The sequence below is a fragment of the Rissa tridactyla genome, chromosome 10 (assembly GCF_028500815.1).
Source record: "Rissa tridactyla isolate bRisTri1 chromosome 10, bRisTri1.patW.cur.20221130, whole genome shotgun sequence".
Lineage (NCBI taxonomy): Eukaryota > Metazoa > Chordata > Aves > Charadriiformes > Laridae > Rissa > Rissa tridactyla.
In genome coordinates this window covers 18,622,573-18,641,468 of record NC_071475.1, presented here as the reverse complement: position 1 = coordinate 18,641,468, position 18,896 = coordinate 18,622,573, and the positions used below count along the sequence as shown (strand labels likewise).

General features: G+C 64.3%; 3 protein-coding genes across 5 annotated transcripts in view; 2 read left to right on the top strand and 1 right to left on the bottom strand.

Moving 5' to 3' along the window:
• Nucleotides 1-11,449, top strand: part of CACNA2D2 (calcium voltage-gated channel auxiliary subunit alpha2delta 2) — a 226,210-nt gene extending 214,761 nt beyond the window's left edge. Inside the window, exons 23-39 of one of the 3 annotated variants that reach the window (XR_008468742.1) lie at nucleotides 3,194-3,254; nucleotides 5,657-5,754; nucleotides 5,977-6,067; nucleotides 6,211-6,273; nucleotides 6,384-6,487; nucleotides 6,572-6,670; nucleotides 6,769-6,863; nucleotides 7,156-7,203; nucleotides 7,593-7,664; nucleotides 7,832-7,984; nucleotides 8,103-8,155; nucleotides 8,262-8,317; nucleotides 8,422-8,545; nucleotides 9,081-9,190; nucleotides 9,407-9,495; nucleotides 10,041-11,219; nucleotides 11,323-11,435. Coding sequence is in view for 1 of the 3 variants with exons in the window: in XM_054216511.1 (XP_054072486.1) it covers nucleotides 3,194-3,254; nucleotides 5,657-5,754; nucleotides 5,977-6,067; nucleotides 6,211-6,273; nucleotides 6,384-6,487; nucleotides 6,572-6,670; nucleotides 6,769-6,863; nucleotides 7,156-7,203; nucleotides 7,593-7,664; nucleotides 7,832-7,984; nucleotides 8,103-8,155; nucleotides 8,262-8,317; nucleotides 8,422-8,545; nucleotides 9,081-9,190; nucleotides 9,407-9,495; nucleotides 10,041-10,169 (1,445 nt within the window). In the remaining 2 variants the exon portion in view is untranslated. Of the gene's footprint in view, nucleotides 1-3,193; nucleotides 3,255-5,656; nucleotides 5,755-5,976; nucleotides 6,068-6,210; nucleotides 6,274-6,383; nucleotides 6,488-6,571; nucleotides 6,671-6,768; nucleotides 6,864-7,155; nucleotides 7,204-7,592; nucleotides 7,665-7,831; nucleotides 7,985-8,102; nucleotides 8,156-8,261; nucleotides 8,318-8,421; nucleotides 8,546-9,080; nucleotides 9,191-9,406; nucleotides 9,496-10,040 lie in introns of all 3 variants that reach the window. The other 2 variants (XR_008468741.1, XM_054216511.1) reach the window with 2 other exon arrangements.
• Nucleotides 11,450-13,443: 1,994 nt separating this feature from the next.
• Nucleotides 13,444-16,439, top strand: TMEM115 (transmembrane protein 115). The gene is made up of 2 exons (XM_054216058.1): nucleotides 13,444-14,438; nucleotides 15,199-16,439. Exons 1-2 carry the CDS (start codon nucleotides 13,585-13,587, stop codon nucleotides 15,401-15,403), a joined length of 1,059 nt encoding a protein of 352 aa, XP_054072033.1. The 5' UTR covers nucleotides 13,444-13,584; the 3' UTR covers nucleotides 15,404-16,439.
• Nucleotides 16,440-17,591: 1,152 nt separating this feature from the next.
• Nucleotides 17,592-18,753, bottom strand: LOC128915553 (transmembrane reductase CYB561D2). The gene is made up of 3 exons (XM_054216059.1): nucleotides 18,570-18,753; nucleotides 18,434-18,471; nucleotides 17,592-18,233 (listed from the first exon to the last, which is right to left on the bottom strand). The coding sequence occupies exons 1-3, from the start codon at nucleotides 18,694-18,696 to the stop codon at nucleotides 17,730-17,732; spliced, it is 669 nt and encodes a 222-aa protein (XP_054072034.1). The 5' UTR covers nucleotides 18,697-18,753; the 3' UTR covers nucleotides 17,592-17,729.
• Between the last annotated feature and the right edge of the window lie 143 nt (nucleotides 18,754-18,896).

Sequence of the window (18,896 nt, the reverse complement as noted above, 5' to 3'; positions counted from 1 at the left end):
TACGATTCTTTGGTTTCGGTTTAAGCCATTTATTCTTCTTTTTATGAGTTCAGTTTCGGTTGGTTTCAATTTTCGTTTGGAATTAATCTGTGTACATGTGTGTTAGCCTGGCCCCCCCACCCCCCCCCTTTCTCTCTCTTTCTCTCTTCCCCCGACCCCCAAGCCTTTTTCCCCACCACAGGTCCACGCTGCTCCCGGGGACCCTCTCCCCCGTGGGAGAACCGGACCCTTCCCCTCTCCCCTCTGGTTCCCCCGGTTTCTCCCCCTGGGCTGCCCCAGCGGCTCGACCCCAGCCCCGCTCCAGATCCAGCCCCTGCTGCCCCCTCCATCCATCGGCAGGAGCCCCGCGTCCCCGCGGGGACGAGGCCAGGCTGTCCCCGTCCCCGGGAGGGGGGACCCCCCTAGTCCTCCCGCCGTGCCGTGCATGCCCCCTGACTCAGTGAGGACATTTCGATATCAAGACTGTTGCAACTGTTTGCTACTGACTCTCATTTTCCTTTGGAGTATTGAAAATATATATATATATATTTCTCTAGTTATATCTTTGCATTTATTTATTTTTATTATTCTTATTTCACCGTGGCCTTTTCTTTTCCTTTCGTTACTGGGTTTTTCTTTCTTTTTCTATTTTTCATGTCGTTTTTTGCAAGAGGTTTCCTTTTGGTATGATTATGATACACAATATTTTTATTCAAACGGCGATTGAATAAAATATTGTTTGTGCCCCCCTTCCCCCTTTCCACCCAACCCCCTTTTTTTTTGTTTGTTGTTTTTTTGTTTGTTGTTTTTCTTGCTTTCTCTCTATGGTGGATTCACACAGTACCAAACATCAAAATGAAGGGCAAGTATTTTCAGTCTCAGACCACTCACCTTCACCACCCCGTCCCCCGCCCCGTGTCCAGTCCCCCCCCCCCCCAGCCCCCCTGCTTGCCCATCTCCCTGCCCGTTTGCCACGCCGAACCTGCAAACCGCCACCGACTCGCCCTTCCTCCCTCCTCCTCCTCCTCCTCCTGTCCTCCAGTTCCCCCTTTATTTGAAAGCAACATGTCTTGTTCTGTCCATGAGAGCTTTGTCACGACGATCCCCCACTCCCTCCCTCTGCATCGCTCCCAAACCCGGTTCGATACCCTTCAAGAGCCGATCTCGTATGAAACTCTGCCGTTTTCGATCTACGAAGTTTTTTGTAGCTAGTTTGATTCCCCGCTCTTCCTCCCACCACCACCACCCTCTTCTTGCTCCTCTCCCTCTGCTCACCCTCCTCCCCCACCCCCCCCAATCCCGGCTCCTCCGCTTCCTCCCTCCCCAAGACAACTCAACCTGAAAGGGATAGGGCTGTGCAGGGAGTGGGGGGCTGTGGGGTGGGCGCCCAAAGGTGGCAGGGACGGAGGGTGGGTGGGGGACTCAGTCCTCCACCTCCATCGCCCTCTGGGACAGGCTTTTCTGGGGGAGCCCCCCAAGCAGAAACCCTCGGCAGAGGTGAGGATGGAACCACCCTGGGGCGATGCCACCCCCGCTGCCTGGGGGACAGTGAGCCTGGCCCCGCGGGGACGTGGGGTGGCCGAGCCCCGGGGTGCCGCGCTGCCTGCCCCCACCGCTGCTCGGCGGCTGTCCCCACTGCCCCAGGGCCCAGCATGGCATGGAGCCCCTGGCAGCCACAGCATCCCAGTGTCGTCCGTGTCCCCCGGGAGCAGCTGAGTTTGAGCCCAAAGTCCCACTGAGGCAGGTGGGGGTTGCCAGGGCCGGTGACCCCCCCCTGCAGTGGAGCGGGACATGGCCCATGCAACCCAGGGCCGTGGCCCATGTCCCTGCAATGCCCGGCCGCTCGCCAGAGCAGGAGGAGTCCTGTGGGGCTGGACCCACAGCTCCCACACAGCCCCATGGCGGGCATGGGGACACCCCGGTACGCACGGTCCCCGGGGGGACCCGCCACCGCGCTCCATCCTGCACGCGCCCCGCACGGCATCCCACACATGGCACCCACCGGCCGCCTGCCCGGCAGCACCCACTCCCCAGCACGGGCAGGGGGACGGCTGTGGGGGGCACGGCAGCGCAGGAGGGGATTCAGGGTGGGGGTGGGGGCAGGCAGGCAGGACAGCGGGGAGGTGGAAGTGTCACCCTCAGCCCTGTTCTATCAGCTTTGAGTTGCCTCCTCCCAGCGCCCCTGCGATGGCAATGCTGATGGACCAAGTACGAGTGTTTTGTACTCCTCTCCTCTTCCTCCTCCTCCTCCTCTTCCTCTCATCGGCTTGTACCCAGCCCCTGCCTACAGCCCTCGGAGAGCAACAGTCCAACCTCTGGCTGTGCCCTGCAATGCACCGGGGGCCGGCGGGAGGGCGAGGGGGTGGCGGTGCCCGCCGGGGGGGCCGGTGGCCCCATAGCACCCCCGCATGCACCCCCTAACCCGGCTGAACCCCGCATCTGCTGCCCCGCTGCCGGTGGGGTCCCCGAGGGGCACCCCAAACCTTGCCGGGGGCTGCCACCGCCCCCCCTTAAAGCAGAGCAAGGTGCCAGGCTGGTGGGCGAGCGTGGGCCCCCGTCCCCGTTGGGGTCCCACCGCCCCGGGGAGGGATGGGGGGGCCACCAGCGCCCGGCAGCGCATTGCACGGCACTTTGCTGGGCGGGCAGCCTCTGGTTGGACTGTCCTCGGCAAGGTTCCCCGTATGGCCATGTCGATGCCTGAAAACTCTTTTTTTTATTTTTTTTCTCCCGACAACCGAGTGTTCTGGTGATCCTCCTCCTCCGGCCAGGAGCGCAGCATGCGGTTCCCTGCCCTCGCCCACCTCCCGCCCCCCAAACCCCCCCCCGAGAGAGAGACGCCCCCACGCCCTCCCAAACATGCATATATATACATGTGCGCGCATATATATATGTGTGTGTGTCTCTGTGTGTCCCTGCGTACACGCCGCCGGCCGCACGTACGCAACCGCCCGCCTTCAAGCCCGCGACCGAGCAAATTCGAGCCGAGATGGGCAAACCTTCTCCCGATTTGGCTGTAACTTTCCTTCCCGTGCGGTGCCAGCGACAGCAGAACGGCCTTTTCCTTCCTCTCTTGTTACCAAGAGCAGCAAATGCTTTTTTTTATTTTCGTTGTTGTTCCCTCCCCTCTCTCTCTCTCTGTCCGTCTCTCTCCCTCCTGGCCCCCCGGCGTCCCCGTCCCCCCTCCCCGCCGGATAACCTTCCCTTTCTGTTGCAGATTTTGAATACCTGCTGCCCAACAGCTTTGAGTCGGAGGGACATGTGTTCATTGCTCCCAGGTAGCTTTGCGTGTGCGCTTGCCGAGGTGTGCATCTGCCCCGGCCCTGCTGCCGAAACACCCCTCCATCGCCTCCCATCCCCGCCTCATCGTGCCTTGTCCCCCCCCCCCCCCGCCCCGCCATCCCCTGTCGCTGTGTGTGTCGTGTGTGCCCGCTCGGCCAAGGCGGGGGCTGCCGCCGGCACCCCGGCCCCGCTCCGCCACCCGGTTGCATCCAGCGCGGTATATATGCACCCGGCACGGCCCGACCTCTGCGCGTGCATATATAGGTATAGTTTCTGAAAATCCCCCCGCCGAGCGAGGGGCCGGCGGTGGCATCATACAGTCGCGCTGGCCGCGGGGCCGGGGGGATAAGGAGAAGGAAGGGTAGGCTTCAGCTCAAATTTGGGATGCCCCACGGGTTTGGGGAAGCTGCTGGCCACAGGCTGTGAAGAGGGACGTGAGGACAGCGTAGTAGCCCCCGGACAGACAGACGTGTCCCCTCCCCTGGGCCGTGCCACCCAGTCTGGTCACCTAGCAGGGACGAAGGGCTGTCCCTCGGCGGGCTGTTCGGAGAGCCCCGCAGCTCTGAGGGCACCCTGCCCTTCCCACCGCTGCGGTGCAACCTCTGACCAGCCCTAATTAACATTACTAGCTAATCACCTATATGTACTTATTTATCATCATCACAGCTAAACGCCCCGCTAGGAGATGCTTTATCGTTGGGGTTCTTGGGGACTGCAGCGGGTGGAGGCTGCAGCGCAGCCGCCTGTGCCACCTGCGGGTACACCCCCCCCAGCTACAGCAGCCATCGCTCACTTACACTAATTCTGGGTAAACCAGCCCAAAATGTACAGTTATTGAGCAGCCCCAGCTTTTCAGGGGGGACTTGGCCCCCGGGCAATGCACGGGACGGCGGGGGTGAGGTCTGGGAAACATGGGAGCCAAAGCAGGGTATTAATGACAGACAGAAAAACCCTGTTAGTAAAAAATTGGCCCGTAAATGTGTTAAGGGAATAGATACGCAGGCGATGGCCGAGCCTGAGGCCCAAGGAGTGGGTCTGCCCCCAGCCTGCCCCGCTCAGGCTGCGGGGATGGGGGTCAGTGTCCAGCGTGGGGCTCCGCGGCTGGTGCAGACGGAGAGAAGAGCGGGGGGAGTTTGAAAATGGAGGCGAGTCTTCCGGTGCCCCCCAAGAGCGGCTGTGTGAGCACCCCTCTGCGCTGGGTGCCAGGCGGTGCCGGCGGGCGTTGAGGGGGGAGCCGTGTGCCCGGGGAGGGGGCCCGGCACCCAGGGCGACTGTATGATCTGCCGTGCCCACGGGCCACTGGAAATTTTCAGAAACCGTATGTCCCCCGTCCCCCGTGGGTGTGTGAGTACCTGTATCTGTGCGTGTCGGTGTAGATATTTAGGTGGCTGCTCCCCCGAGCAGGGGGCAGGGGGGCCGGGCCAGGCCGGCCGGGGGGCCCCAGCTTTTTCGGCTGCCCCGTGAGCACGCTCCCTGCCACCCTCTGCTCTGGAATTTGTCCTCTTAACGAGGTTTTTGGCAGAGTCAGGAGCTCGGCAGAGGGGATGTGAGCAGGGGAAGCCCTGACCCCCCCCGGCACTGCCTGCAGTCACACCGCTGAGGCTCTCGGCACCCCAGGGTGGCACTAACTTGTGCTATCCATCTGGAGCCTTCTGGTGACCAACGGGGTCGTGGCTGTCCCCAGCATCAGTGGGACCAGGGCTCTGCTCTCAGTGTGGCCCCAGACCGGAGCGGGGACACGGCACCCTCCGGGATGTCCATCCCAGGAGGGGCTCAGGGCCAGCGATGCCCACGGGCAAATGCCCACCTCCGCCAGCCGGGCCTCACCCAGCACCTAACTATCTACGCAAAGGGTGCGGATATGGCTGCTGAGCGCCAGCGTGGTGCTGCTGGCACAGCCACGGGGTCTCCCGAGGCAAAGCCCCGCTCCCCGGGGTGCCGCAGGGGCAGGGCGGGGTGGGCATGGTGGTGCCCACCTGGCCCCGCAGGTAAGTATGGTGGCAGAGGTGCCCGGTCCCACCAGTAGCCCCACCAGGATGGGGAGAGACGGAGCTCAGGGTTTTACCACTCTGGGCAAACTGGGATCCATCAGACCTGGCCCTGGCAGAGGTGACGGCACCTCGGTGGCCGTGGCAGTGACAGACCCGGTGGCCGGTGTGACGGCCGAGCCGGCGGCGCTGCAGAGGGCTGGGTGCCGGGGAGTCTGCAGAGATGCCTGCAGCCGGCTGCCCCGGCGGGGTGACACTTGCGGGAGTGGTGGCACGTCACCACCATCGTGTCCCTCGGCAAGCCGAGGTGCTGGCAGCACGACCGGCACCTGCCCTACCGTCCCCGGGGGAGAACTGACCTTGCCTTTTCCATCCTCGCGAACGACAAACCTTGTCCCCCCAAACCCCAGAGAGTATTGCAAAGACCTCGACTTGTCGGATAACAACACCGAGTTCCTGGAAAACTTTATTGCCCTCATGGAAAAGGTGACCCCAGACTCCAAGCAGTGTGAGTAGCTGGGGATGGCTGGGGGGGGTGGCTGGGGGGCGGGCTGGAGGGGACGGGGGCTTGGGGGGAGATGGGGCAGAGGTTGAACCGTGCCAGGGTTGGGGTCTCAGGAGCTGCTGCAGAGCAGATACCAGTGCCAGGATGGAGAGGGGGGCCTTGGATGGCACCCATGGGGCCAACCCTCACCTCCTCCTTCTCCTCCTCCTCCATCTTCCTCCCAAGGCGACAATTTCCTCCTGCACAACCTGATCCTGGACACGGGCATCACGCAGCAGCTGGTGGAGCGGGTCTGGAAAGACCAGGACCTCAACACGTAGGTGGGGGCGAGGTGGCTGGGGACGGGCAGTGCTGGCTCGGCACAGAGTGGGGTGAGGGGGCTGAGACGGGCTGTGGGCGTGGGACAGGGGCAAAGCAAAACCCTGCTGATGCCCAGCGTGCCCGGCCCTCTCCTTGCAGGTACAGCCTCCTGGCTGTCTTTGCGGCCACTGATGGGGGCATCACCCGCGTCTTCCCTAACAAGTGAGTGTCCAGGGGGTGCCAGGCCCCACGTGGTGACACGTCTGGTCCCACGGGGCCATCTCTGGTGGGACTGGAATTGAGTGACAATGACCCTGGCTGCTCCCCCCCAGGGCTGCAGATGACTGGGAGGAGGAACCAGAGCCCTTCAACGCCAGCTTCTACCGGAGGAGCCTGGATAACAAGGGCTACATCTTCAAGCCGCCCTACCGGGACGGTGGGTGCCAGCTGGGGGTGGCAGGGGGTGACACAGGCTGCCGCTGGCCCCACGTGTCCCTCATGCCACCCCTGCCCTCTGCAGCCGGCTACCGGGGGCTGGATCTGGAGAACAACACCATTGGGATCCTGGTGAGCACAGCCGTGGAGCTCAGCATCGGGGGCAAGACGCTGAAGCCGGCAGGTAGGCAGGGGGCTGAGTGCCCCACCGCCAAGCTGGGGGGGTCCCTGTTGTCCCTCCCTCCCTGCAAGTGGGCTCACCCCATCTCCCTGCTGCCCCAGTGGTGGGGGTGAAGCTGGACCTGGAGGCCTGGGCTGAGAAGTTCAAAGTGCTGGCGAGCAACCGGACAGACCGCGACCAGCTGGGCGCCCGCCGGGTATGTCCCCTGGGGATCCCGCAGTGCTGGCACGATGTGGGGATGGGGACGGGGACGGGGAGGGGACTCTGCTCACTGGGGACGTGACTGGGGGAGCACTGCTGGGACACAGTGCCTGTGGCCCTGCTGGGGTTGTACCCCCAGCACAGCCCTGCCCATCACCCTGCTTGGGATACCCGTCCCCATCCCCTGGGGACACCACCCCGTGTGTCCCCTCTTGTCTGGGAGGACAGCTCTGGGGCGGGGGGACGGCCCTGCTAACCTGTCCCTCTGCCCCGGCTTTGGTTGACAGTGCGACCCCTCGACCAGCTGTGAGATGGACTGCGAGGCCAACAACAAGGTGGGTGGTGGGCAGGGGTGGGGGCAGCGGGGGATGGCAGGCAGAGGATGGCTGGGAGGGCTCCCCGTCCCCTGCCCACCCTGCCCTCGCCGTCCCCCTGCCGCTCCCAGAGCTCAGCCAGCCCTCAGCCCCCCTTGCAGGGATGAAGCCCCCAGGGCTGCCCCCTGGACCGTGGACAGGGGGCTGTTAAACTCCCCAGGGTGGGTGGTGGTTCCTGCTCCCTGCAGCCACCGCAGGTGCTCCTGGCACCAAGATGCTCCTGAGCAGCCCCCAGGTTTGGGGACACCATGCTGGCCCCCCTGCCTGACTGCCCGTCTCCCCCCACCCTGCCTGTCCTGCCTTGCCCTGGGCACGGCCACGGGGTGGGTGACGCTGCCGTCCTTCCCCAGGACCTCATCTGCGTCCTCATCGATGACGGGGGCTTTCTGGTGCTCTCCAACCAGGAGGACCACTGGTACCAGGTGAGTGGTGCCCATGTGGCAGCTCTCCTGGGTGTGGGATGCCAGCAGGGAGCTGAGACCTCTGAGCTCATGTCACAAGTGGTGTGACACAGCCCCAGTCAAGTCCCCACCGGGGGAGACCCGTGGTGAGGTGGTGTTTGGATGCAGACTTGGTGTCCCCATTCCAGGTGGGCAAGTTCTTCAGCGAGGTGGACGCCAACCTGATGTCTGCCCTCTACAACAACTCCTTCTACGCACGCAAGGAGTCCTATGACTTCCAGTCTGTCTGCGCCCCCGAGGCCCAGAGCAACACAGGCGCTGCGCCCCGCGGCGTCTTCGTGGTGAGCACCCATGGGAATGGTGGCTTCTGGGTGGTCTGGGAGCTCGGGGACCCGGGGGGGTGTCCCCAGTGCCCTGCATGGGGACCCACAGGCTCACTGCCCCCCTCTTTGCCCACAGCCCACCGTGGCCGATATCCTGAACCTCGCCTGGTGGACCTCGGCCGCAGCCTGGTGAGTCCCACCGAGTCCCCTCCCTGGGGGCTGTTTCCATCTTGGGGTGACACTGATGTGTCCCCATGACCGGGAGAGCTGATGTGGCCATGCTCTCCTTCCCTAGGTCCCTCTTCCAGCAGTTCCTGTACGGCCTCACCTACAGCAGCTGGTTCCAGACGGGTGAGTGCCAGGGGAGCCCCGGGCGGGGGGCGGGCAGGGCACGTGGTGGGGGTGCGTGGCGGGGTGGTCCGTGGCCCCTGGCCCACGGCGCTGTGCTGGCGCAGAGGAGGTGGCGGGGGACAGCATGGAAGCCAGGGAGACGAGCTGCATCATGAAGCAGACGCAGTACTACTTCAGCACCGTCAACGCCACCTACAACGCCATCATCGACTGTGGCAACTGCTCCAGGTGGGTCTGTCCCCATTGTCCCCGCGCTGGGCAGGCTGTCTTTGCCAAGACCCCCGTGCAGCCCCCTGCGGGGGGGCAATGGGGGATGCCGTGCAGTGCTTGGGGGGGGACTGTGGTACCTGGACAGCGGGGACAGAGAGCAACGGTAGCATCCCCCTGGGCAGTGGGGTGGTGATGGTGTCCCCAGGGCTCCTCCAAATGGGACCAAGGCCTGAAAGCCCATCGGTGACAGTTCCCTGGGCAGCCCCTCAGCATGGGGACGGGGAGCGGGGTGGGGATGGGGATCGGGTTGCGGATGGGGATGGGGACTGGAATTGAGGATGGGGACTGGGACTGGGCTGGGGACGAGGAAGGGGATGAGGCTGGGGACGGGAAAAAGGACAGGGATGAGGTTGGGGACAGGGACAAGGATGGGGATGAGATGGGGGATGGGGATACCCTCCTGTCCCAGCGTCCCCAGGGCCACCCTGGCTGGGGGCCAGGGGGAAATCGGGGCACAGGGTAACTGGGGTCCTCGCTGCCATCGCACCCCCAGGCTGTTCCACGCGCAGAGGCTGGCCAACACCAACCTGCTCTTCGTGGTTGCCGACAAGCCCCTCTGCAGCCAGTGCGAGTCCATCAAGCTGCTGCAGGCGGAGGTAAGAGGTATCCTTTGGTGGCCCGGCCGCATCCCCCAGGAAAGTGGTGGCAGAGAGGTGGGAGGACAGGCGGGGGCTGCAGGGCAGGGCAGGGGGGCCAGGACCTGTGGGGTCTAGTGGGGGCGCAGGGAGCCGGCTCATGGCCAGAGGGGCTGGGGCTGGCCATGGGGTGTGCCACAGGCCCCTGCCGCCCTGTCCCCGGTGTTTTCCTTGACCTGCGAAGCCCCCCCGAGGGACCCCAACCAGTGTGAGCTGGTGGACAGGCCCCGCTACCGGAAAGGCCCCCACATCTGCTTCGACTACAATGCAACAGTACGTGGGGTGCAGGGGGGAGCGGAGCTGAGGGGGGTACTGGGGAGGGATGGGGGCAGTGGGTGCCCCCTAGGGATGGGGAGAGCAGAGACATGGGGGTGTCCTCAGGGGAGCAGACTGGAGGGGTTCCTCCCAGGGAGGGATGAGTGCCCCTCCTGTGGGGGAGCAGAGCCACGGGGTGTCCCCCTGAGGGGAGCAGAGCCATGGGGGGATCCCAGGGGTGCAGTACTGTGGGATACTCCCCCAATGGGGGTTTGGAGCCCTGGGAGGACCCGGGCCAGGGGTAGAGCCTTGGATTGCCTGGGGGAGATCAGAGCCATGGGGGGTCCCTAGGAGAGTGATGCCATGGGGTGCCCTCCTAGGGGAGGAGCGGGGCCGTGGGGGTCTTGGGGAGAGCAGCACCGTGCGGTGTCTCCTGTGGGGACCGTGCCACGGAAGTCCTGGGGCAGGAGGTGCAGCAGGGCTGCAGGGGGGCGGTGGGTGCCCCTAGGGCGTGGAGACACCGCAGGAGGTACCCCACGGCCCCTCTCCCTTTGCCCCCCCAGGAAGATACCTCAGACTGCGGCCGAGGGGCTTCCTTCGCCCCCTCCCTGGGGGTCCTGCTCTCCCTGCAGCTGCTGCTCCTCTACTCCAGCGCCAGCCGGCACCCGCTGCCCCCGGCTGCCTGCCTTTAGCCCCCCCAGCCACCCCGCCAGCTCTCTTTTCTTTCAAGCTCCATCTCCATCCCCCTCCCCGCCCCGGTGGAGCGACGTCCCCTCCGCCGGCTCGGGGACCCCCGCGATGCCGCAGCCAAAGAAGAGTCGGGGTGCGGGCAGGGGCTCCCCGGCAGAGCAGGGACCGGGTCGGTGCCCCGGCGTCGTGCCCTCCCGGCCGCTCGGACTCGGAAACTGGCATTGGCACCCTCCGCCCGTGACCCACCCCCCCATCCACCTCGCCTATTTTTTTAGCCTGAAGATTTTAAACCAGATCTTTCTACATCGAGTTTCCGACATTTTCGCCTGGAGACCGGCGGTGTTTATTGTCAGCAACGAGGACACATGGAGAAAAAAAAAAAAATAGCGGGGGGAGGAGAAGGAAAAAAAAGAAAAAAAAAAAAGAAAAAAGGACTTGACTTGACTTGACTTGACTTGACTGTGCGGGTCAGTATTATTTGTTCCAGCGGGTACCAGCCCCCCGGGTGTGCGGGGCGGACGGCAGCTCCAGCATCCCTGCGGGCTCGGGGCCCGGTGCGGACAGGGGGAGATCTAGGGGGACACCGGCCATCGCCTGCGTCGGGGCAGGATGGAGCCCTGGTCCCTGCTGTGGGCTCAGTTGCTCTCCTGCGTTCTCGGGCACAGATATTGGGGTGAAAAGGAGGGGGAGAAAAAAGTGTATTTTGTTTCTTTTCCGTTCTGCAGATCACTGTGAAATCCTGCCCGCCCCAGCCCTGCCCGGCCCCGGCAGCCCTGCCAAAGAAACCATGCTGGCCGGCGGGACCTGCCGCCTGTCCCCGAGGGGACGTGCCACATGTCCCCAAATGGGGTGTGCCATGTGCCCCCGAGCGGGATGCGCCCCACGTCCCCGAGCAGGAGGTGCCACATGTCCCCCAAAGGGACGTGCCAGGCCCCATGCCCGTCCCTCGGGTCACTGGCGCGGGGTCTGCTGGCCGGCCGTGGCTGGGGGAGCTGCTCCCCGGGTGCTGCCGAGGTCCCGGCTGGGGGCACCCAGCAATGGGGCGGCAGGAGGTGCCCCTGCAGCACCCCAAGGTGCTGGGGCTCACAATGGGACACTCGCCTGGGGTGTCCGTCCCCCTCCCCCCCCCCAGACAAAATGCTGGGTGCGGGGGAGGCTCAGCCCCAGCACCCCACTGCACCCCACCAGCCCAGCCGGGAGAGGTGCCACGGGGCTGGGCGGGCCCAGCACAGGGTGCCTGGTCATGACACCCTGGGGTGCTGTGTGGTGTGGGGGGTGCGCCATACCCACCCCCATGCCCCCCCCCACCGCCCGGGCAGGCAGCCCTGGGGACCGTCACCCCCCCGGGGCACCCCGCTCAGAACCACCCCATCAACCAGGGCCGGGGGAGCCCCCCTCGGCACGGCCACCCCGGGGGGGAGCAGGGGGGGCTGGAGAGGGTGCCAGGCGCTAATTAGTGCTGGGGTTAATTAATGGTCATTCTGCTTGTAGCTTTTTCAGTGTGTGTTTGGTTACTGTCTCTGGGAACCGTGTTTGAACAGATGGCTCTGTGTTACCGGGAGTGTGTGTACTTCTGTAGTCTAGTTAGGTGCTCTGCCAGAAAACCACCACTATACATACCTATAAATATATACATATATAGTCTATTTTAAGTTAAAAACCAATGAGACGAAGAGGCGGCGCGGCCCCGGGCCCCCCCGTCCCGCCGGGGTCGCCTCCTGCCCTGTCCCCACTTGAAAGCTTCTCTCTGCTTATTCAAAGGCGTTGGGTTTTTAATTGATTTTCTTTTAATTTATTTTTAATTTCTTTTGGGTTTTAATTTTTTTTCTTTTTTTTTGTACAGAACAGTTGGAAAACTTCAAAAAAAAAAAAACCAACAAAAAGACAATTTGTAAGATATCGTGCGTGTGACTCCTTGTAAAATATTTTCAAATGGTTTATTACAGAGACTCAGTTATTAAATAATGTTCATATTTTCACTTCACAGGCGGTGGCTGCGTCATTGCCCGGGTACATGGGCAGGGCTGGCGGGGGGGGGCGGGGACGGGACAGGCAGGACATTGGGGTGCCCCTGCCAGCCGGGCACTGCCTTCAGGCCTGCCTGCACCTCTGCCGACAGGGACATGGGCAGGATGTGGGCAGGGGCGCAGGCAGGGATAGAGGCAGGGGTGCAGGCAGGGACACAGGCAGGGGGGCAGGCAGGGGGGCAGGCAGTGTTAGAGGCAGGGGGGCAGGCAGGGACACGGGCAGGGGGGCAGGCAGTGTTAGAGGCAGGGGGGCAGGCAGGGGGCAGGCAGGGACACAGGCAGTGTTACAGGGAGGGGTGCAGGCAGGGACACAGGCAGGGGTGCAGGCAGGGACACAGGCAGGGGGGCAGGCAGTGTTACAGGCAGGGGGGCAGGCGGGGGGCAGGCAGTGTTACAGGCAGGGGGGCAGGCAGGGACACAGGCAGGGGGGCAGGCAGTGTTACAGGCAGGGGGGCAGGCAGGGGGGCAGGCAGGGATAGAGGCAGGGATACAGGCAGGGATGCAGGCAGGGACACGGGCAGGGGGGCAGGCAGTGTTAGAGGCAGGGGTGCAGGCAGGGGGCAGGCAGGGACACAGGCAGTGTTACAGGCAGGGGGGCAGGCAGGGGGGCAGGCAGTGTTACAGGTAGGGGTACAGGCAGGGATATAGACAGGGATAGAGGCAGGGATAGAGGCAGGGATGCAGGCAGGGATGCAGGCAGGGACACGGGCAGAGCTGCGGGTTCACAGCCAGCCACACACTGCACGGGGGGGGCTCTGGGGCCACGGGGGCTCAGCTCCGCCCCCCCCGCCCCGTGCTCCCCCACCTCCCCGTGTCCCCTCAGGACTGTGTCCCCCCTTCCCCACATCCCCATGTCCCCTGTGCCACCCCCATCCCCCTTTGCGTGTGTCCTCTTGTGCCTGTGCCCCCACATCCATGTCGCCATGCGCTGTGGGGTCCGTGTCACCGAGTGCCCCGCTGTGCCCGGCCCAGCCGTGTCCCTGCGTCCCCCCAGGGTTTGTGCCCGCCACGTCCGCGTCCCCATGACTGTCCCCCTCATACCCCCATAACTGTGTTCCCCCATCCCTCTCCCACGCCTGTGCCCCCCCCTCCCCGTGTCCCCCATGTCTGTGCCCCCCGCGCGGCGGCCCGACTACACATCCCAGAATGCCCCGCGGCGGGACCCCGCCCCCGCGCGGCCGGCCCGCCCCGGCCCCGCCCCGCCCCGCGCACGCGCAGAGCCGCTGTTTGTCCGCGCCCGGCCTGGCCCAGCAGCGGGGCCCAGCGCGGCCTGGCCTGAGGCGGCGGGAGGGGCCCGGGCCTGGTCGGGGGTTGAGCGGGGTCCGGCGCGGGGGAGGCCGGGCGCTGTAGCCCCCGCGGGGCAGCCCCGTCCCGCCGGCGGGGGCCGAAGATGCGGCGGTACCTGCCGGTGGCCCGGCAACACTTCCTGGCGGCGCTGGCCGGCACCAGCGTGGTGGTGAAGTCGCTGAGCGCCGCCGTCCTCCTCCTCTACCTGCTCTCCTTCGGGCTGGACACGGCCTACGGGCTGGGGGTGACCCCCGGCTACCTCCTGCCCCCCAACTTCTGGGTCTGGACGCTGCTGACGCAGGGGCTGGTGGAGGAGCGGGCCTGGGGCCTGGCGGCCAGCCTGGCCACGCTGGGGGTGGCTGGCCGGCTGCTGGAGCCCCTCTGGGGAGCCCTGGAGCTGCTGGTCTTCTTCGCGGTGGTGAACATTTCGGTGGGGCTCCTGGGGGCCCTCGCCTACTTCCTCACCTATGTGGCCTCCTTCCACCTCGCCTACCTGTTCGCCGTCCGCATCCACGGTGGGCTGGGCTTCCTCGGGGGAGTCTTGGTGGCCCTCAAGCAGACGATGGGGGACAGCACCGTCCTGAAGGTGCCCCAGGTCAGAATGAAGGCTGTCCCCATGCTCCTGCTCATTCTCCTGGCTCTGCTGCGACTCGCCACCCTCGTCGAGAGCAATGTACTGGCCTCATACGGCTTCGGGCTCCTCTCCAGCTGGGTCTATCTCCGTTTCTACCAGCGGCACAGTAGAGGCCGCGGAGACATGTCTGATCACTTCGCCTTCGCCACTTTCTTCCCCGAGATCCTGCAGCCCGTAGTGGGTCTGGTGGCCAACCTGGTGCACGGCATCTTGGTGAAGGTGAAGGTCTGCCGCAAGACAGTCAAACGCTACGATGTGGGTGCCCCGTCGTCCATCACCATCAGTCTGCCAGGAACGGACCCCCAGGACGCTGAGAGGAGAAGGTACCGCTCGCCCTGCTTCCACAGGGATCACATTTATGGGCAGTGAGGGTCAGGTTTGGAATCCAAACAAGAAAGTGTGGAGAGATTTGGGTGCATGGTGGGCCTTCTCCAAGGGGTCTGCTAGGGGCTGCCCTCCTTGCTGCAGAGGTGGTGGGGAGCATTTCAAGGGGCTGATGGGACCTTGTCCCACTCTTCCAAACGCAGAGCAGTGGTGGAAGTGCAGGGGAGGAGCTGGGAGATCCTGGGGAAGGGGCAGGCGGAGTTTGGGGTCAGGTGTCCCTATAGAAGGGGGATGGTAGCTGCCTGGGGAAGTGCCAGCCCCCCCCCGCACTGGTGGCAGCCCCACACCCATCCTCGTGGCACTCGGGAAGGTGCTGAGTCAGCCCCGTGCCCAGCCCTCCCAGTTTTGGCTTTCCTGAGTCCTGGCAGGACCATTTGGACAAGGCGTTGTGACTGCACCTTCCCCTACCCTGTTTTACTCCTTTCTTCCCGTTCCCGGAGCGGCCCGTGTGCCATCTGACAGCCTCCGAGCACACCACGTGGCAAGAAAACTCTGCCTGGGTTGTGAGGGAGTGTGGAGTGGGTTTCTGTGGAGCAGTCCCAGGCGCTCCCAGTCATCTCTGGCGCCGCTGAATCCACCCTCTCCTGCCGGGAAGGCACCAGGGATGGGCTTGCGCAGCACCCGGTGGAGCAGAGCCATTAACCCCTGCCCTGCCCGTCAGAGCCAGGGTTAACTCACCCATCTGCCTTTGCCCCACAGGCAGCTGGCCCTGAAGGCCCTGAACGAGCGGCTGAAGCGCGTGGAAGACCAGTCGGCCTGGCCTAGCATGGAGGACGACGAGGAGGAGACAGCGGCGGCAGCGAAGGCTGACAGCCCGCTGCTGCCTGACCCAGGAGCAGCCGGGAAGAGCACCGGCCAGGAGTCCAGCCTCATCACCTTCCAGGATGCCCCGTCCCAGCTGTGACCAGCCGAAACACTGTCCCCCTTCCCTGCCCCATCTCCGTCGGAGAGCTGCTAACCCCCCTCATGTCCCCCCCACGCAGCCAGGACGCTCAGTGGGGAGCAGGGACTCCTCCTGCAGCAGCGGCAGGGGGGCTACCTCATTCCAATGCTTCGTTGCCGCTTGCGGCCAGCACCGGGCACCCAGGACAAAGGGCGGGGGCTCCTCAAGTCGCTCCCCTCAGCGCAGGACAGGCTGTGGACGTCGGTGCCAGCAGCGGGGGCTTTTCCGGGAGGGGGATGTGGGGCTGATCCAGCCTCAGGTGTGCCCCACGTGCAGCCAGCTGGCCCTCTCCCCATACGAGAGCAAAGTCAGCGGTGCTTCCTCGCTTTCTCCTCTCCAACGGGGGTTGGCCAAAGTGCTCAACACTTATTTCCTCCTTCTCGAAGGTAGTTTTGTCCCTAACTGACAGAACAGGAAGGCTGGCAGGTTTCTTTTCTGAATCCCTTTCCCATGGGGACCCTCGCCCCTGGCCAGGCAGAAGCTCGCCGTGACCAGCGAGAGGTTTGTCAGTTGGGGGGACAGGAGGGGGCTGCCCAGCCCCTCTTGGTGGTGGTGCAGCACTGCCAGCTCTGGGCTTTCGTGTGGGGGGTTCTCTCCTCCTCCCTCTCCCGCCCCCAAAGCCAGCCCTGCCAAGAGCCGGTGCCCTCCGCCACTCCCCAGCTAATCCGTTTGTCAGATTACACTAGAAGCTGGAATTAATTTTTACGGTGGGGCTCTCACTGCTTCCTCCAGCAGCAGGTTTTCTTTCCTGCAGGTAGAATACGGGCTCCCCCTTCTCTTTCCCTCCCTCTGTGTTGGTGGGCTTTGTGGTTTTTTTTTCTGGATGGAGAGGATGCTCCCTGCGACAGCCTCCTCGCAGCTCCTGATCCCCAGGCAGTCCCCAGCCTGGGACATGGGTTGATGGTGTTGTGATTATTTTTTTTAAAGGACCACACAAGAAGGTTTTGTCAACTGGGAAAAACAGACATTTCGTTACCAATAAAAGAGTTCTTTGAAAGAGTCGGCTCCTGCAGCAGAACACAGGCAGGGCAGGGGAGGCAAGCACAGAGCAGCCCCTGGGGGCTCATGCACAGGAGCCTGGGGAGGGGGTTTCTTCCCAGGTGCTCCCAGCAGGTTGGAAAAGACCCTTTGCAAGCAGGGGGGATATTTGCCTGCACCCCAAAAGCCCCTCCCTGGGCAGTAAACAGGGCTTGTCCCGCTGTAGCTGCCTGAAATTTTTATTGAATAAAAGCTCTGGATACAGAGGAATTTCTCAGCCCGGGAGCCGCTTTCAGCTCTCCGGCCCTGCCGAGAGCAGGATGTGTGCCAAGGAGGAGCCGTTGCAGCAGATGGAGCCTCACAGCGCCCAGCTGCCCCCATGTCAGGCAGGCTGGAAGGCTGTTGTGCTGGCGAGGCAAGAAGCAAGGAGGTTGCTTTCTGCCTTCCCAAGGGCTGTTTCGCAGGTTGGCTTGCGGGCTCGTCCCGAGCCCTGCTCCCACCATGCTCGCGTTGGTCCCTGTGTCCCTCAGCGGGACAAAACACCTTTGCAGGCTGCCGGTTTGCATCTCAGCTTGGTCATTTGCTCTGTAAAATGACACCCCCCCACCTCCCACCAGGCTGAAGCTTCATTGTCCCAGCCTGCAGGAAGGATTTGTGCGTGGTGATGGGTGCCCGGAGCCACGGCTATTGGGCAGGGCTCTCTGTACTGGTCCCGGAGAGCCCCCGGGTCTCTGCGCGGAGCTGCGCCATGGGGATGGACACTTTGGGTGCTCCCACCCTGCTTCAGCCCTCCTATGGCTGAAGCCACAACCGTGCCTTGCGCTTTTACTGGCCAAGCTGCCTTTGTGACAGGAGAGGCAGTGCAGTGCCTGCTGTAGCCTCCCAGGACAAGCAGAGACACCCTGCCCTCCTCACCAGGAACACGACAGCTCGTGTCCTGCCTGCTCCAAAGCAGCCCTGGGTGGTAAGGGAAGGGAAAAGGAGCAGGAATCCTGAGTGAAGCCTCCGGTTCCCAGAACTGAGCACCAAACTGCTGTGGGGACCAGCAGCGTTACCTGTGCTGGGAAACGTCACCACCAAGGCAGGCACAAGATGGGCAGCTCCTGCCTGCTCGGTGTCACGCACATTGTAGCTCCTCCACAGAGACGAGACACTACAGACAATCCAGGACTAACAAGACACAAGTAGATAGAAATCTAGTTCTGAGGAGATCCTGTGCGAGCAGGGGACCCCCACGGGGGCCTGCGGGGACAAGCCCCGGCCTTGCTGGCTCACACAGGGGAAGTTTAGATCCACACATACCAAGCCCTCAGTGCTGGCTCCGCTTGCGGTACAGGTAAGCATTGCTCACCTGGTTCATGATAACCAGGCTGGTGAGAAGGGGACACAGCATGGCAAGGTACCAAGAGACACTGGTCACCGTGGTGGTGAACCACAAGGAGCACATGCCCAGCATCAGGCTGGCGCAGCCCAGCAGGTAGCCCACCAGCCCCGAGGTTGCGTGGTACAGCTTGAGCTTGGCCAGCGTCCAGTTCTTCATCAGCTTGGGGTAGAGCAGGAACACCCCCCCTGCGCACTGCCCGCTGGCGTACAGCACAGTCAGCAGCCCCGTCAGGCCGTGCCAGGTGACGAAGTGGGCCTTGCCGTTCAGGTGCTTGTTGTAGGTGATGATGCCCAGCCCCAGCAGGGCGCAGAGGAGGGCCAGCAGCTGGAGGGCCCAGTGCACCCGCACTTTGACTTTGCGGGAGAAGGAGCGGAGCAGCGAGGTCTCCGGGGAGAATATCAGCAGGGCTTCCGTCATCAGGAACGAGAACTGTGAGACAGAGGGCGGGGGGGTGGGAGCGGGATTGGCACCGGGGGCAGAACCGGCAGCGGGTCCACTTCTCCCGGGGCTCAGCCTCTCCCGCCACCCACGGACAGCAGAGGGGCCTCGCTCTCTCCGGGAGGGAGGTGCCGGTGGCGGGGGAGGGCAGCACGGGGCGGGTGGCCGCTCACCGGGGCGGCGGGACTTACCGCGAGGGCCATGAGCAGCGGGTGCCAGGAGAAGAGGCCTGCAAGGGAAGGGCAGGCGCTGAGGTGAGGGGAGCTGAGGTGAGGCCCGGCCCGGTCCGCCCCCCCCGGCCCCGCCCCGCCCCGCCCCAGCACTCACTGGATCCGGGCCGCGCCAGCACGGCCACGGCTGTGGGGAAGCCCAGCGCCACGAGGTGAGCGGCGGCGCCGGCGGCGGCGCGCAGGGAGCGGTACAGCCGGGACTCGGTCTCGGCCGTCAGGGCCATGGCGGCCGCCGGTGGAACGGCCGCCACCGCCGCCGAGAGGGGCGGGACGGGGAGAGGGCCTCTGATTGGGCCAGGCGGGCTGTCCGTCCGCGCTAGAGCCCGCCTCCGTCGCGCCAGACCATCGCTGAATGGCTGGGCCGCGCTGTCACTCAGGGCGAGAGTCCGCCTCCTCCGGCGCGGCCGTGTGACGCGGCGCCCTC

Coding starts and splice junctions, on each gene's coding strand:
- TMEM115 (XM_054216058.1), top strand. CDS start 13,585: ATGCGGCGGTACCTGCCGGTGGCCCGGCAACACTTCCTGGCGGCGCTG. Junction 14,439..15,198: donor CAGGACGCTGAGAGGAGAAG/GTACCGCTCGCC, acceptor TTTGCCCCACAG/GCAGCTGGCCCTGAAGGCCC.
- LOC128915553 (XM_054216059.1), bottom strand. CDS start 18,696: ATGGCCCTGACGGCCGAGACCGAGTCCCGGCTGTACCGCTCCCTGCGC. Junction 18,472..18,569: donor GCTGGCGCGGCCCGGATCCA/GTGAGTGCTGGG, acceptor CTTCCCTTGCAG/GCCTCTTCTCCTGGCACCCG. Junction 18,234..18,433: donor CGCTGCTCATGGCCCTCGCG/GTAAGTCCCGCC, acceptor TCTGTCTCACAG/TTCTCGTTCCTGATGACGGA.